This window comes from Lissotriton helveticus, chromosome 7, assembly GCF_964261635.1.
Source record: "Lissotriton helveticus chromosome 7, aLisHel1.1, whole genome shotgun sequence".
NCBI classification, from domain to species: Eukaryota; Metazoa; Chordata; class Amphibia; order Caudata; family Salamandridae; genus Lissotriton; species Lissotriton helveticus.
In genome coordinates, this window is record NC_136068.1 from 30,173,892 (window position 1) to 30,189,413 (window position 15,522).

Genomic DNA, 15,522 nt, shown 5'->3' on the forward strand with positions numbered 1-15,522 from the left:
TCGCCCGGGAGTTGTCCTGGTGGCTGGTGGATCTGAACCTCTTGCAGGGCTCGCCCTTTGTGTCCCAGGTGAGGTTGATCCTGACAACCGACGCCAGCGTACTGGGTTGGGGTGCGGTCTTGGGTCAGGAGTCTGTGCAGGGTCTTTGGTCTGTGCCGGAGGCGGAAATGTCCTCGAATTGGCGAGAATTGAAGGCGGTTCAGTTGGCGTTGTCTCATTTTCTGCCTTGGGTCCTCCAGAGGGATGTGATGGTGCGGTCCGACAACACGGTGGTGGTGTGTTATATCAACCGCCAGGGGAGCGCGAGGGTGGCTTTCCTCAATTTGTTGGCTCAAAGTATAGGCCTGTGGGCGGAGTCTCACTTGTTGTCTCTGAGGGCTTTACATCTGCCTGGGATTTTGAACTCGGAGGCGGATCGCCTGAGCAGGGTGTTTCCTTCCCTGTCGGACATGTGCCTGTCTCAGGATGTGTTTCGCTGCCTGATGGCCCGGTTCGGGGTCCCAGTGGTGGACCTGTTTGCGGCCCCGGGGAACGCCTTGAGGGAGACGTTTTGTTCTCTGGTTCGCTCTGCCGAGGTTTGGAGGGTGGATGCCCTGTCCTTCCGGTGGGAGGGGGGCCTGATGTATGCCTTTCCCCCTATTGCCCTGCTGCCGCGTGTTCTGCTGAAGGTCAAGTTGGATCGGGCTTCGGTGATCCTGGTGGCTCCGGATTGGTCCAGGCGGCCTTGGTTCCCTCTGTTATTGAAGTTGGCAGTGGGGCCTTGCTGGAGGTTGCCAGTGGTCCCTTGTCCCTTGTCGTTTCCCCCTCTGTCTCTGGAGTGTCTGGTCCGCCTGAGGCTGGCGGGTTGGCTGTTGAGAGGATGAACCTTGTGGCATTGGGGTGTTCTCCTTCTGTGGTGGAATTTATTCAGAGGTCCAGGCGCCCTTCGACTCTCAAATCCTATGCCCAGCATTGGGTTTCTTTTCAGTCTTGGTGTACGGCGCGTGTGTGGTCTGCGTTGGCAGTGGATCCGGTATTGGTCTTGGACTTTTTGAAGGACGGCTTTGACTTGGGTCTGGCTGTGTCCTCCCTGAGGGCTCAGTGGGCTGCTGTTCGGGCCTTTCGGGGTTCGGTCTGTGACCCGGTGGTTCCCCTGGTGTCCCGTTTGTTGCGGAGTTGCTTCCTTCAGAAGCCTGTCATTCGGTCCTTTGCTCCTAGTTGGGATCTGCCTCTGGTTTTGGGGGCTTTGCAGGGGGCTCCCTTTGAACCTCTGCTGGAGGTGTCTTTGAGGTTTCTGACGATCAAGGTGCTGTTCCTGGTGGCTATTACGTCGGCTAGGCGGATTGGGGAATTGGGCTCCTTGCTTTGTTCGGCCCCTTTTTTACGTTTCTTTCCTGATCGGGTGGTACTGCGGCCTGATCCTTCCTTTGTTCCCAAGGTCCCTTCCTCTTTTCACTGCTCTGCGGATCGGGTTTTGCCTGTTTTTTGTCCTGATCCTCTTTCAGAAGTTGAGGTGCGGCTGCACTGTTTGGACGTTCGGAGGGCTCTGGAGATCTATTTGTTGCGTACTGGGCCGTTTCGTAAGGTGGAATCCCTTTTTGTGACCTTTGGCCTGGCTGGTCAGGGTCTTAAGCCTTCTGGGGCTACCCTCAGTCGTTGGCTGCGTTGGGTTGTGGGTGCTGCATATGAGGCCTGTGGTGTGTTGGCTCCTGGGTCTGTTCAGGGGAGGTCGACTCGGGGGGTGGCGGCTTCCTGGGCTTGTTTTCAGGGGGCTTCCATGGCTGAATTCTGCAGGGCCGCTACCTGGAGTTCTCCGCACACCTTTATGTCCCATTATCGTTTGGTGGTTGGGGGGACTGATTCTGCTGGGTTTGGGGACGCTGTGTTGCGTTCTACTCCGGTGGTGTGACTTTCTGTGCTTTAATAAAGTCTGGGTTTTTTTTGCTACTGAGTGAAGCCGATTATTGCTTTGGTATCTGCTCATGTAGTTAGGACTGGGACGGGGAGGGCTGACGAGGAGGTAATGACCGGTTACTCACCGGTAATATTCATTACTCCGAGTCGTAGCCCTCCCCGTCCCAGTCCAGGTTCCCATCCCTCCCTCCCTGTTTCGGCTTCTTGTGCTTGTTGGGTACAGGTTGTTGATTGGCAGGTCACTGGATTATATGCCTCAGGGTATGGGTGTGGCCTGGAGGGAAGGGATGGGTTTCAAGTTGCTTGGGAGTTTCTGGTGGGAGGAGCTATGCTCATGTAGTTAGGACTGGGACGGGGAGGGCTACGACTCGGAGTAATGAATATTACCGGTGAGTAACCGGTCATTAATCAAGATCAGATGTGTTTAAAGCACCAGCAATATAAGTGATTTGCACAGAATCACAGGATATACTGGAGCCGGTCGCCGAAACTTGTACAGCACTTAGTGTTTTTTTTTCCTAGAACACTAGTTCGGCTCAAGGCAGATGTATAAATATTTTCTCTGTTAGGAGCTATCTTTATCTCTCTTTTGAGGCGATAGGGATTTCGCCGTGTGCCAAGTCATATCGTCCTGCACTGCTCTGCTTATATACACTGGCAACTACGCTTGGTTTCATTGCTGCCGTGTTGGTGTTTTGCCACCATCCGTCTTCACGTCATATTTATTATTTGCACTCCTGCCCTTGCACATTACTTTTGTCCTTGGTAAAAATGCCTCGCGCCTTTCCTTGAATGTTTGTTTTAAGACGGTAGTTGACGTTTCATGCCAGAAGTGAAGTTACACCGTTCCCCCCGGTATGCTTTCACTTCTAGACAAAATGTGCTTGAACTGGTAACCGATTTATCATTTCTGATAATAAAAGGGCAAGACTGTGGACATCATTAATTGTGAGCTGGAATGTGTTTGTCTGGTGACTGCTTCCTGCTGCAGCATGACGAGCGAAAATAAAAAAAGACGGAAAGCTGATCTAAATTTTACATGGTGACATTTACATATGAAGCAAATGGGGTTTCTTTTTGTGCGTTTTTAATTGTTAATTGACAATTATAATCCTAAGGAACTCAAATGTAATTATTTCTAATGTAAATGTCACCATCTATTATTTAAGACCAGATTTTCATTTTTCGGGGCTGTGTTTCATTGTATATGTTTACTTCCACTCGGTCGACACACTCCTGCAGGACTACTCCACATTTATTACTCAACAACAATAATGAACTCAATTCCCTGGACACTGGCCATAACTAATTGTTAATCATTCTTTGCAGAGGCATAGCTGCTCTCAATGGCATATATTGCACTATGGTGATCTCATTATTTATAGCTGCTGAGTCTTCATATTGCTTATGTGCAACACATTTATCGTTTCATTTGCACAGTACTTAAGTCCAATCGTACAAGTGGCTCACTACAGTAACTGTTTAATATATTTAAGGCAGTAAGATATGGAGCAGGTTTTGATGTATTTAAATATTTCAGTACTGCATTTTCACAATTGCTAAATAAACCTCTCTTTCTCAAATTTTCTTTAAAATGTACCATTTGCCACTGGTTTCTTGAAGGTTTTCTCCCCAAACACGAAATAACACTTAAATCCAACACTTACGCCCTACCACTTTCAAATGTCACCAGCCGCCCATTTCATATTGCACAAAACCCCTCTCTTCCTTGATTAACGAAGGATTGACGAGTAATGTTTTCAATCTCAAATTCTGCCAGCAATTCTATCTGGATAATATTTGGATGGAGCAGGGGAAAGGTTGATGTTTGTTTTTATAATGTTGGTGATATATATGTCAAGAAAGCAAAATGTTGACGATATTGAACAAAGACTATTTTTAAATGAATACATGTATAGGTTACACATATATAGGAGGGTACATACTTCAAAAATACCTCTGAGACTAGACAGACTTTGCTAGTTCGGAGCAATGCTACTAGTTTCACAGGCTTCGGATACAGAGAATGAATCCCCGTGTTTACACAGGTCTTACAGGCTCAAGTCTCAGAGTCTCTGACTTTACACGGGTCTTACAGGCTCAAGTCTCAGAGTCCCTGAGTTTACACAGGTCTTACAGGCTCAAGTCTCAGAGTCCCTGAGTTTACACAAGTCTTACAGGCTCAAGTCTCAGAGGCCCTGAGTTAATACAGGTCTTACAGGCTCAAGTTTCAGAGTCCCTGAGTTTACATACATATTACAGGCTGAAGTCCCAGACTCCCTGTGTTTACACCAATATTACAGACTCAATATACAGATAAGCTGTTCCTGAGTTTACACAGGTCTTACAGCATGAAGTCTCAGAGTCCCTGAGTTTGCACACATTATAGGTTGAGGTCTCAGAGTCCCTGAGTTTACACACACATCTTGCAAACATCAGGTCATAGAGTCCTTGAGTTTACACACCTTTCAAGCTCAAGTCTCAGAGTCCCTGAGTTTACACACATCCTACAGGCTCAAGTCTCATAGTCCATTGGTTTACACAGTTCTTACATGCTCAGGTTTCAGAATCCCTGTGTTAACACATGTCTTACAGGCTCAAGTCTCAGAGAGCAGGGCTGGGCCTGAGAGTTCGGACATTCAACAGGTCTCAGTTAACACAGCTCCCCCTACTGGGATCTTCTAGTCTCGGACAGTGCAGCTCTCCCTCAGGTGACACAGACTGCCCAGTTCAGACAGTAGAGCTTGTAATCACATTATACAAAACACACGGTGTCAGAACTTAAATATAGCACTTGCTCAGTAGGTTAGACAGGTTGAGAAGCTCACGCCTCAGAAGGCACAGGCATATCACAGGCTCCTGCCACAGAGAGGGGAGCTGTTTTACAACGTGTGCTTCAGACATCAGACCCACGCCTCAGCTAAGGATCCATCCTTTATGTTAAGGCGCCCTTACGGTCTCAGATACTAGACAGCAGAGCTATCATATCTGTTTCACAGGTTCTGTAGGTTCTCTGAGAGAGGATCTATTGCTGTGGTTGTTCAGATGTTACTGACTGAACTCTCAAATGTCTCCCAGTTACAGAGATCTTGTGAGCAAGGATACAAGACAGCACATCTGTCTCTGGGGCTACAGAAATCTCACAGCGCAAGCCTCAGATGGCAGAGGTATTCTTAATGTTACACAAGGCTTCAAGCCTCAGACAGCAGAGCTATCCCTAAGGTTACACAAGGCTTACTGGTGCGAGCCTCAGACAGCAGAGCTATCCCCAAGGTTACACAGGGCTTACTGGTGCAAGCCTCAGACAGCAGAGCTATCCCTAAACAGGGCTTACTGGTGCAAGCCTCAGACAGCAGAGCTATCCCTAAGTTTACACAGGGCTTACTGGTGCAAGCCTCAGACAGCAGAGCTATCCCTAAGGTTACACAAGGCTTACTGGTGCGAGCCTCAGACAGCAGAGCTATCCCTAAGGTTACACAAGGCTTACTGGTGCAAGCCTCAGACAAGGCTACATAAGGCTTCCTTATTCAAGCCTCAGACAGCAGGGCTATCCCTAATGTTACACAGGGCTTACTGGTGCAAGCCTCAGACAGCAGAGCTATCCCCAAGGTTACACAGGGCTTACTGGTGCAAGCCTCAGACAGCAGAGCTATCCCTAAGGTTACACAAGGCTTACTGGTGCAAGCCTCAGACAGCAGAGCTATCCCTAAGGTTACACAAGGCTTACTGGTGCAAGCCTCAGACAGCAGAGCTATCCCTAAGGTTACACAAGGCTTACTGGTGCAAGCCTCAGACAGCAGAGCTATCCCTAAGGCTACATAAGGCTTCCTTATTCAAGCCTCAGACAGCAGGGCTATCGCTAATGTTACACAGGGCTTACTGGTGCAAGCCTCAGACAGCAGAGCTATCCCATAGGTTACACAGGGCTTATTAGTGCAAGTCTCGGACAGCAGAGCTATACTTAAGTTTAAACGGAGCTTACGGGTTCAAGTCTCAGATACCAAAGCTATTCGTACAGCAGAGCTATGCCTAAGGCTACACAGGGTTTACTCGTGCAAGCCTCAAACAGCAGAGCCATCCCTAAGGTTACACGGGGTGTACGTGTACATGCCTCAGGCTGATGTGATTGGCCTTCGGAGGCAAAAACAGGTAAATGCCTATACGGTCAGTTGATTCATGTATGTGTTGTAAACATGCTGCTGCATGGGATGTAGGCCTTGTGATGAGATGCGGAGCTCAGGTATTAATCACTGGATTCCGTGGTTGCATCTTGAGAGTCTAACACTACGCCTTCTTTTACAGACGAACCCTACTATATCAACGTGGGCACGAGAACAGGTGAGTTGGCGCTCTTTTCTATGTCCTGAGTGTACCTCTGTGTACGGGCTGAGGCCAATATCTGGCTTGTGGGGCAGTGATGACATCACAGAGTACTATTGATGAAGCGCATGTCCTCTGAGAATCATTCTCTGTAGGGCTGGTACCGTCCGGGGCAGGTTCCAATAAGGAGATTGACTGTGGTGGGAATCTGTTGTATGATTACTAGCTACATCAGATGAACACAGGCTCCTCCTGAGACTGGAGACTAAGAACCTATCCAGATGAATGCCCAAGTTGTCTCTGGAGATGTGAGCCGAAACATCCTCCCATGACCCACTGTACAGTGTGTGCGACACTTCAGTGCCGTGGGAGATTTAATGCCAAGGTGGGGGCGCTGTCTGCACCTTTGATGCCTGGATATCCAGGGTCAGTTCTTCGGCACAGCAGTGTTACATGAGCTCTGCCGTGAGAGGCCAGAAGTGTGATTAGGATAGTACAATGTCTGCGTGTAGGTATTGCCTTTCTCTAGAGGATGCCCCACTAATGGTTGGTACTGAGCACAGTACAGAAATCAGAAGGTGGAGATGTCTTCTCACTCACTCCCTCTTGAGCACTGTCATTAGAAGAGGAGAAGAGAACGGAACCTTTATTACATTGTATTAGAACATTGGAATGTTGGGAGCTCCATTGCAGACAATGGAGTGCTCCCTGCTTCTACGGGCCGTTAAAGGCCCGCAGAGCAACATTCCAATGTTCTACAAAGGCTTCTCTAAGCTCGAGGGGATTTCCCCTCGAGCTTCGAGAACCCTTTGTTTAATTTGTTAGATGAATTCTGCCCTCTAGTGGCAGAATGTTCTAATAGCCTTATAGCCCTTCGTAGCAGGGCTATACCGGCTAATAAAGTCCCGCTGTTTGGTTAAAGTCCCTCGCCTTCGGCTCGGGCCTTTAACGATTCAGCGGGCCTTTAATAGCCGGTATAACCCGCTACGGCGGGCTATAAGGCTACATTATAACATTGGAATGTTGGGAGCTCCATTGAAGACAATGGAGCGCTTCATGCTTCCATGGGCCAGTAAAGGCCCGCAGAGCAACATTCCAATGTTTTACAAAGACCTCTCAGAGCTCAAGGAGATTTAAATCCCCTTGACCTTCGAGAGGCCTTTGTTTTATTTGTTAGAACATTCTGCCCTCTAGTGGCAGAATGTTCTAATAGCCTTATAGCCCTTCGTAGCAGGGCTATAACGGCTACTAAATTCCCAGTCCTTTGTTGAAGTCCCTGGCCTTCGGCTCGGGCCTTTAAACGCAGGAGCGGATCTTTAATAACCGGTATAGCCCGCTACGGCGGGCTATAAGGCTATAATAAATGTTCTAATTTTACTGTTCTTACTTATTTATAGAGATAAATTCAGGTAGTAAATCATCCTTTTCTCTGTATTTATTTAAAAAAACTTAAAGGTCTTCTTTTGAGTGATCTTAGTGCGGCCAGTGATGAGTCCCAGGCCAGTAACTGCACAGAATGACAATCAGGAAAATAAAAAACTGGAACAAGGTGTCCTAATAAACAGCTGCAGATGTGCAGTTATTTGTAATTGAAATGATACTGTGTTTATAGGAGTTTATTGAAGTGATGCATGTCGTGGGGTGAATATAACACTAGATACCATTGCAGGCGCTCTAATTAAAATAATTAAGAGCGTCCCTGAGTAGGATCAGGACTATCTCTGTCATCACAAGACTGAGTCCAAGCTCGTCAAGTGAACTTACTCAAAGCAGAGCTCCAAGTTAAAGCTTATAGGTTTATTCAAAATAAAAATCATCACCAAAGCCAAAAAGTGGATCGGGTAGCACCTGTATCAATCAAAAATGATACAGGGTTTGTGTTCACCTCACCATCCATATACGGTCTGGTCGACCTCTAGGACTGCACCAAGCATGCAATCCACCTCCCCTCTCAGGCACCATCATTGCATCTCACTCACCCGTAGAGCTCTGAGTGTAGCTGCAGATTGTGGAAAATCATTGTGAATTTTTAAATGTTTTTGCTGCATTGTAAAATTTGCTAAAATCCCAACATATTATTCTGCACCAGTTGTTGTTTTACTAGGGATGAATTTACATTCACTTTGGACTTCCTTACATTCTGCGTGTTCCACACAGAGGCCAGTAGGGTTGAGACCATTGCCAGCATCATTCCATTCTCTACCATCTGATTCATTTTATGCTGCAATCCATTAACCCCTTCACTGCTGGGGTAATTCCCCCACGGCGCAGGGGGGAGAGGGGGCGCAACGCCGAGGTGCTCGTGACGAGCCCAGCTCATCATGAGTCACAGTGGAGGTGTGCTCATGATGAGCTGGGCTCGGCACGACTCCGCCCACTCATTAATTCGCCCGCACAGGCAGGGAATCAATCGCGTGCGGGCGGAGCGCAGCCGTTATGACGAGCTCATCTCGTCAAGAGCACAGCTCCACTGTGACTCATGACGAGCTGGGCTCGTCATGAGCACGTAAGAGGTTAACAATAAATCCATAAGTTCCTTCCAGTGGTTGTCTTTACCATTGATGCAGCGCTACTCCGGAAAATATTTTCTAAAACCATATCACCGTTCCCTGAAGTACCAAATCATACATTTACTCATCAGTGGGACCCATAACACTGCGAGTTACTCACAAAACACTTCCATTCTACCTCAAGGACCGGTGAAATTCAAAGGAGAGCTGCTGGATTATAGCGAAGTGTCTAAATCAAAACTAAATATTTATACTATTTACACCTGTAGTTTAAAGAGTTTACCATGGTTTTATTGACAAAACATTTTATTCAGACATACCACCATTATGGTCAATGAATCTGCTAGTAAAAATTAGGCGTAGGAAAATACAAGACCAGCTTAATTCTCCATTTATCTAATTTTTATTAACAGCAATGCTTAGCATGTCAAACAATCAATCAATCAAAGAGTTTATTCGGTTGTAAAAAGACAGCCATAAAAGCACAATATGTACATAAAAAATGCGATTAAAAAGATATGATCAACATGATAAAATATCACAAGGATAACAGATTCAAAATTAGCACCATACAGTTCTCTTGAGCTTCCATCATTTGAAGAGCAGACAATTAATTTTCTTAGGGTATGACTCCTAGCAAGAGAGCTACAATGTAAAATGTATAAAGTGCTAAGTGCGTACACAGAAAAATAACATTGTTCTTAAAAAACAGCAAGTTAAATACAAGATAAAAGTACAGTACACCAGTATTAGTAGAAAACACAACCAGGACTTGCGTTATCGGTTACAAAGAAACTCAAAATAGAAGAGGAGCAGTCTATACTAATTGTCAGTTACTCCAGGTTCTGCCTATGTTTAACAACCAGCTTCCGGAATTTTGCTATCTGTTTGGCAAAAGGTTCAGCATCTAAAAATTGAAGAGCAAGGAATGCCGGACGGCACCTGCGTAAGCCAAAGACTTTTAAAAGCGGTATTAACCACTGTTTCCTCAGATCCTGATAAAATTTACAAAACAGTGTTGTATGGATTGTCGTTTTGAGGAGAAAGTTCATCACAAGGACACAGTTTTAACGATTTTTCCCAGGTGTTAATTTTTCGAAAAGTGACCAAGTGATGAAAGATGTTTAGTCTGAACCTAGTTAGCAAGAATCTTTCGTAGCCTGATAGATTGTAAGTTAGATAGGGCTGAACCGCCAAAGTTGTTTGAATTTGTAGCGAGTGTTGCACTGTAATTTTGCAAACCTCGCTAGGTATGTCTAACAGTTTATTCGCTTTATTTATTTCTTTATTCAAAAAAATAACCTTAAAAGAGTAAAGTTTTATCTCAAACAGTTATATTAATTTATTTCAAAGATTCAGAAATAGACATTTTTATTTAGGTTCCAGGACACAAGTATTAGCATAAGACAGATAGTTCCCAAAGTTCATTTTCTCCTAACTTCCTTAACTAATAACCTCAACTAAAACTCAGTTCTCACTCAAAGAAATACAAACATTTATTCAAGAATTCTTACATCTCAGGAAAATCAGCATACTGACAGCATCTCAGGAGGAAATCGGAAAGGAGTTTTTTCTTAAGTAAAGTTGGGGGGGTTTATACACTATTTCACTAACTTTATCTATCTAAAAAGTAACTGTCAATATGAACTCAGATTCTGATTGGACAAATTCGAGGGTGGATGAGCATCACCTCATCATTTCATTCCTAAACTTCCGTCATATCAGCGAAATTTAAATGGTCCTTTGTCATTGTACAAGTTTCCTCAGTTATGTCCTTAATTTGCTATATTCACGTTCTTTCTCACGTTCAACAATGAAGACGTCCATAGCTTTTTGGCAGTCAACAGGGTTTCAGGGTAGTCTGTCCTTGAATCTCTTCCATTCAGGCGCAGGCAGCTCATATTCATTCTTGGTTCCAGCGCAATATCTTTCACTGTCACAGTAATCGAGAGCCTCCAAGTTTTAGTAGGCCTCACGAGCCAGAATGGGAACTATCTTAGAAACAAACACAAATAAATGGTAAATATTGAAATATAGCCCTTCTGTTTACCTCCCCCATACTAAGGATTTCCCTGTTAGTTATTACCTAACAAATAAGCAACATATATGCGTAATATACGCACCTATCTCCATATCTTTGCCACAAAACACATAAACAGAAAGCACATTTATGCCACATTTCATTAATTTAAAGCTTTGCATTAGCAAACAATATGACGACATTACTGAATTAGTCAGTTATAGTTCATCATGCAAGCAGATTAGTATTCCCACGTGTATTTGTGTGTGCATTCTATACTATGTTGGTTAATATTTTCCACACCACACAATTAATAAAGGTTACAGTTATGAGGAAATGACTTCACGAGGGGTATACAAAATGTTGTCTTTCCACCTCGCTCCATCACCATAAAAGTGACATGCTCCAGTTTTCATTTCCATAATATTATTGGTGTTAAAAGCATTGTTAGTAAAACCTCTGCCATTTCCAATTTACACAAATTGGGCACCATCACCAGGCACTATAAATGCTCCTTGACTACCTTTGGTAAAGAACTGTATCTGAGCCACTGTCAACTTCTCCTTTGTCATTTTCTTTTTCACATCCCAGCAATCGCTCCACATAGGCAAGGATCTTGACTCACGGATTTAGCTTGCCGGCACGTCACACTCTGCTGAATATCCGCTCTGATCTCTGGATGCGATCCCAACACAAAAGCTGAAACAAATCCCAAAATGCCTTTCTTTATTGGATCATCAACTCCACTACGGTGTCAGTAAATCTGCATCAATCTCTCATAATATGCTTGTACTGACTCATCTGACTTTTGCGTCACGCTCATCATTTTGAGACCATGAACTTGTTTCGGTGGAATCTTTCTTTTCAAATGCTCGATTGCTTGATACCTCAACAGGGGCATCTCTTTGCGGTTTGTGATCGGGCCACTGTACTATTGTCTTAAAATCAACCCACAAATGTTGAGAAATTACAATTAAAAACAACCCCTCTGGATCTTCCCAAAGTTCCTTCGAGATAGTCCCAATCCTCTCTCCTTCCGTAGACCAACTTTCTGTCTCCTCTCTAAGATTTGGACATGTCTTTGTTAAGTTCCTCAGGTCCTGCCGAGTCCAGGGTACATGCACATAAGTTCCCACAGCTTCTCCTAATGGAAACTCTTTTTTAAAAATTACCTCATGTTCAGAATTACTCGCACTCACATTTCTTTTTCGTTTACTCTTTTTCGACTTTTCAGACTTGACAGAAACCTTTGTCTTATCATCTCTGCACCTTGTTATATTTTCTGTCTCTGATCACATTAAATAATTCTCTTAAATAGTCTTGCAAATGTGTAACCTTTTGTTTTTTTTCAAATCACATTCAGTCAGTTTTATCTAAGTTTCACAAATTCTCTTTTTATATAAATCCACTTTCATTTCCACAGCCAATTTTTCATTTTTTCCATCAAGTTTTTCATATACACAATGCCATATTTTCCTGCTTCTGCCCTCAAAAACCCCAGTTCATCTTTCTTAAACGTTGACATTTTATTATTATAACATAAGTATTTGTAATGCGCACGTTCACTACAACGGGTGTCTTGTAGCTGAATAACAGATGTTATTTGCTACCCAACGGTACTCATTTTATCGGCCTCAGAAGGATGAAAAGCTGAGTGAACCTGTTCGGATTTGAACCTGTGACAATGAGGTTGAACACAGTGCCCTAAACTGGATGGATTAGTCTAATGAGCTACCAGATCCGGCTATAAATTCTTCTTTGTACCATTTCATCCAGATCCTCTTGAAGTTTATAAAATAAGAATCTCCACTGTTTTCGTTGCACTTTGTGACGACAGACCAATGATCCAGCGGAAGTGTCGTAATATTTTATACTTTCACAATGTCATCGAATGAACCATGAACGAAACTATGAAATAAATCTATTATACCCAAAGAGTTCGGGCCCATAAAAACTCTACAACTACTTACGAACGTATGGGGTCCTCCGATAGATCTTTATTGGAGCTAACAGGGACTCAGATAAATAGAGACGGATGCATTATCCTCATGAGGACCTATAAAGAAGAAAATGCCTAACCGACATCAGTCTAACAAGAACATGTCAAAAAACATTCGTCAAAAAGGACAATCTCCGTATATTTATCAAGGTACTTTTATCTAAACTTCGAACATGTATGGTCAATACACAAATACATTAGAACATCAGTGCTTTGGTTAATTCAATGAATACAGGTAAAATCACAATCAAATGCGTTATAGGTAAAATACATCACAAATCAATTAATGGCGTGAGGAGAGAGACAAATAGAAAAATACAATATGCAAATTCAGAATACAGTTTGAGATTTCATACGAACCTATATCAATGCACAGCGAGCTAGGGCCCACATGCATCATTGTTGCCGTTTGCGATTCCTAAATTGCGAAAATTAAGGAATCGCAATTTAGAAATCGCAAATGGCAATGCATGAAAAATTCACAATTTTTTTTGCTATTTGGTATTTTTCCTTAATTGCGATTCACAATTTGCAAATCGCAATTAAGGAAACCCTTCCCATTGATTCCTATGGGCCAAAAGGCCCATAGGAATGAATGGGAAGGCATTCACATTTTGCGAATTTCATTTTGCGAATTGCAAAATGTGAATGCAATTTCAAGGGTGGAGGGGGGGTCCAAAGAACCCCTCCCTGCACCCCTGAAATTTAACTTTAAGATCCATTTACACACACACATGCCCCAAGGACGTGTGTGTGTGTAAATTAAAAGTTTCAAATATGTAACTGTGCATGTTTGAAAGTTTTCGGTAAATTAGCATGAAGGTCAACTTCATGCTAATTTACCCCTTCCAAATTGCGAATTCGCAATTTAAAAATAATCATGCATTGCATTTAAGAAATCTCAAATTGCGATTTCTTAAATGCAATCGCAATTTTAGAAATCGCAACATGGTTGCAATTCCTAAAATTGCGAAAAGCATGATGCATCCAAAATTTGAGAATTGCATTCGCAAACGGCCGAATTTTGCGATTCGCACCGTTTGCGAATGCAATTTACCTTGATGCAAGTGGGCCAAAGTCTGTAAATAATCCGGATAGTTCAGGTCAGGGGAATAAAGGTTTGGCCGACAGCATGTCACGCCCATAAATTTGCACAGGAAAATCACCTGCCAGCCGGCAGCAGCAATAGCAGTTCTTGCAAAAACGTAAAGAGCCAAACCCCTGTATGTTTCTTTCCACAGAGTAATTATGCTTCAAACAGCTAGATTCATCAAGCCGAAAACGGCTCGCAAAGGGCCAGATTCTGAGAATCTGGCCCTTTGCGAGTGCAATTTTTGCATTTGGGATTCATCATCCCAAATGCAAAAATCGCTAATTGCGAAATCGCATATTTGCGAGGAATTGCTTTTAAGGAATCTCTATTTGAGATTCCTTAAATGCAATTCATTAACCATTTTCTAATAGCGAATTCGCTATTTCTTGCCGCTATTTACCACGAAGTCAGACTTCGTGGTAAATAGCGAAAACTCAGAAAAATGCACTTTAGTGCATTTTTCTGAGTGGTATGTTACACACACACATGTCCTTTGGACATGTGTGTGCACAACATCTGGCTACATTTGCTTTTCAGGGGTGCTACAGGGTGTCCTTTGGACACCCCTGGCACCCTTGAAATCGCATCCTTATTTGCGATTAGCAATTTGCTAATCGCAAATAAGAAAGATGTAGGAATCGCAATATTTTTTGCAATTCCTACATGAATCCCTTTTTGCAAGTCCTTAATAGCGATTCCTTATGAATCGCTATTAAAGACTCGAAAAACGGGTCTTTGATGAATCTAGGTGAAACTGTTTTAAAATCAAAACCTCAAATGTATCTTCAACGGTTTACTCATTTCCATTGGTTAGGGTTCATGGTGTGATCGTGATATGATCAGTCTCCAGTCCAAGTCATCCGGACCACGGACAAACCATCTTTGTTTCCTTTAACCAATGTTAAACTACCCCGGAAATAGGAAGCACTTTGAAACTCAAAGCACTATCACCTTGTACATCCGCGCGCTCACTTCCATGCTCATTTGCAACAAAATTGTCGCTCTCATTCATAGAAAGAAATACTCTATCACAGAAGGAAACTTCAGCAATAGGGGAAAAAAAAATCAACATTTTAGAATAAATAAATGACAACATACATTATTTGAGGCCTTCGTTAGTAAAAGAAAATAATGCACGTGTCAAGGCTGCTTCCAAAGCCACAAAATCATCATTTTTAAAAGAATAGACATAGCATTATTAAATTATATGAAGAAATTGTGAATACATTGGAACGATATAATCAAACATTAATTTTAAACTGAACTTAGAGGCATTTTATCTATTTGCAATAGTCTAAAGGCATAAACGATCATGTTTCTAGAATGATTTTTCATGAGGCCTGAAAATAAACACAACAAGAATCATCTACTTTAAGCATTTCTCATTATCAAAATTTATAACACTATTTGGCATTTACTTTTGCACCATGTTCTTTAATACATTTGATAAATCTCTCTCAGAACATAAATCGTCTCTTACTTCTTCAGCTTATTTCTCTTCTGCCTTCTTTTCATCGCTGGTTTAAGAAACTGAATTTTTTTAGACTGCTTTTGCACATTTTTACATTGTACTTTTTCAGAAAAACTTCACAATTTTAGTTTATCCCACGATTAGTAAGTATTTATAAATATTAGTTCACACTGGATGAGCAGACTCGATTGAGAAGGTTTATTCCCAAATAATCAT

At 43.0% G+C, this 15,522-nt stretch overlaps 1 protein-coding gene across 4 annotated transcripts in view; it reads left to right on the plus strand.

Annotated features, from left to right (window-relative positions):
* LOC144767955 (cell adhesion molecule CEACAM1-like) overlaps nt 1-15,522 on the plus strand; it is a 189,621-nt gene that overhangs the window by 143,402 nt on the left and 30,697 nt on the right. For all 4 annotated transcript variants that reach the window (XR_013598397.1, XR_013598398.1, XM_078651306.1 and 1 more), the window contains exon 10: nt 6,196-6,231. Coding sequence is in view for 2 of the 4 variants with exons in the window: in XM_078651306.1 (XP_078507432.1) it covers nt 6,196-6,231 (36 nt within the window). In the remaining 2 variants the exon portion in view is untranslated. The remainder of the gene's footprint in view (nt 1-6,195; nt 6,232-15,522) is intronic.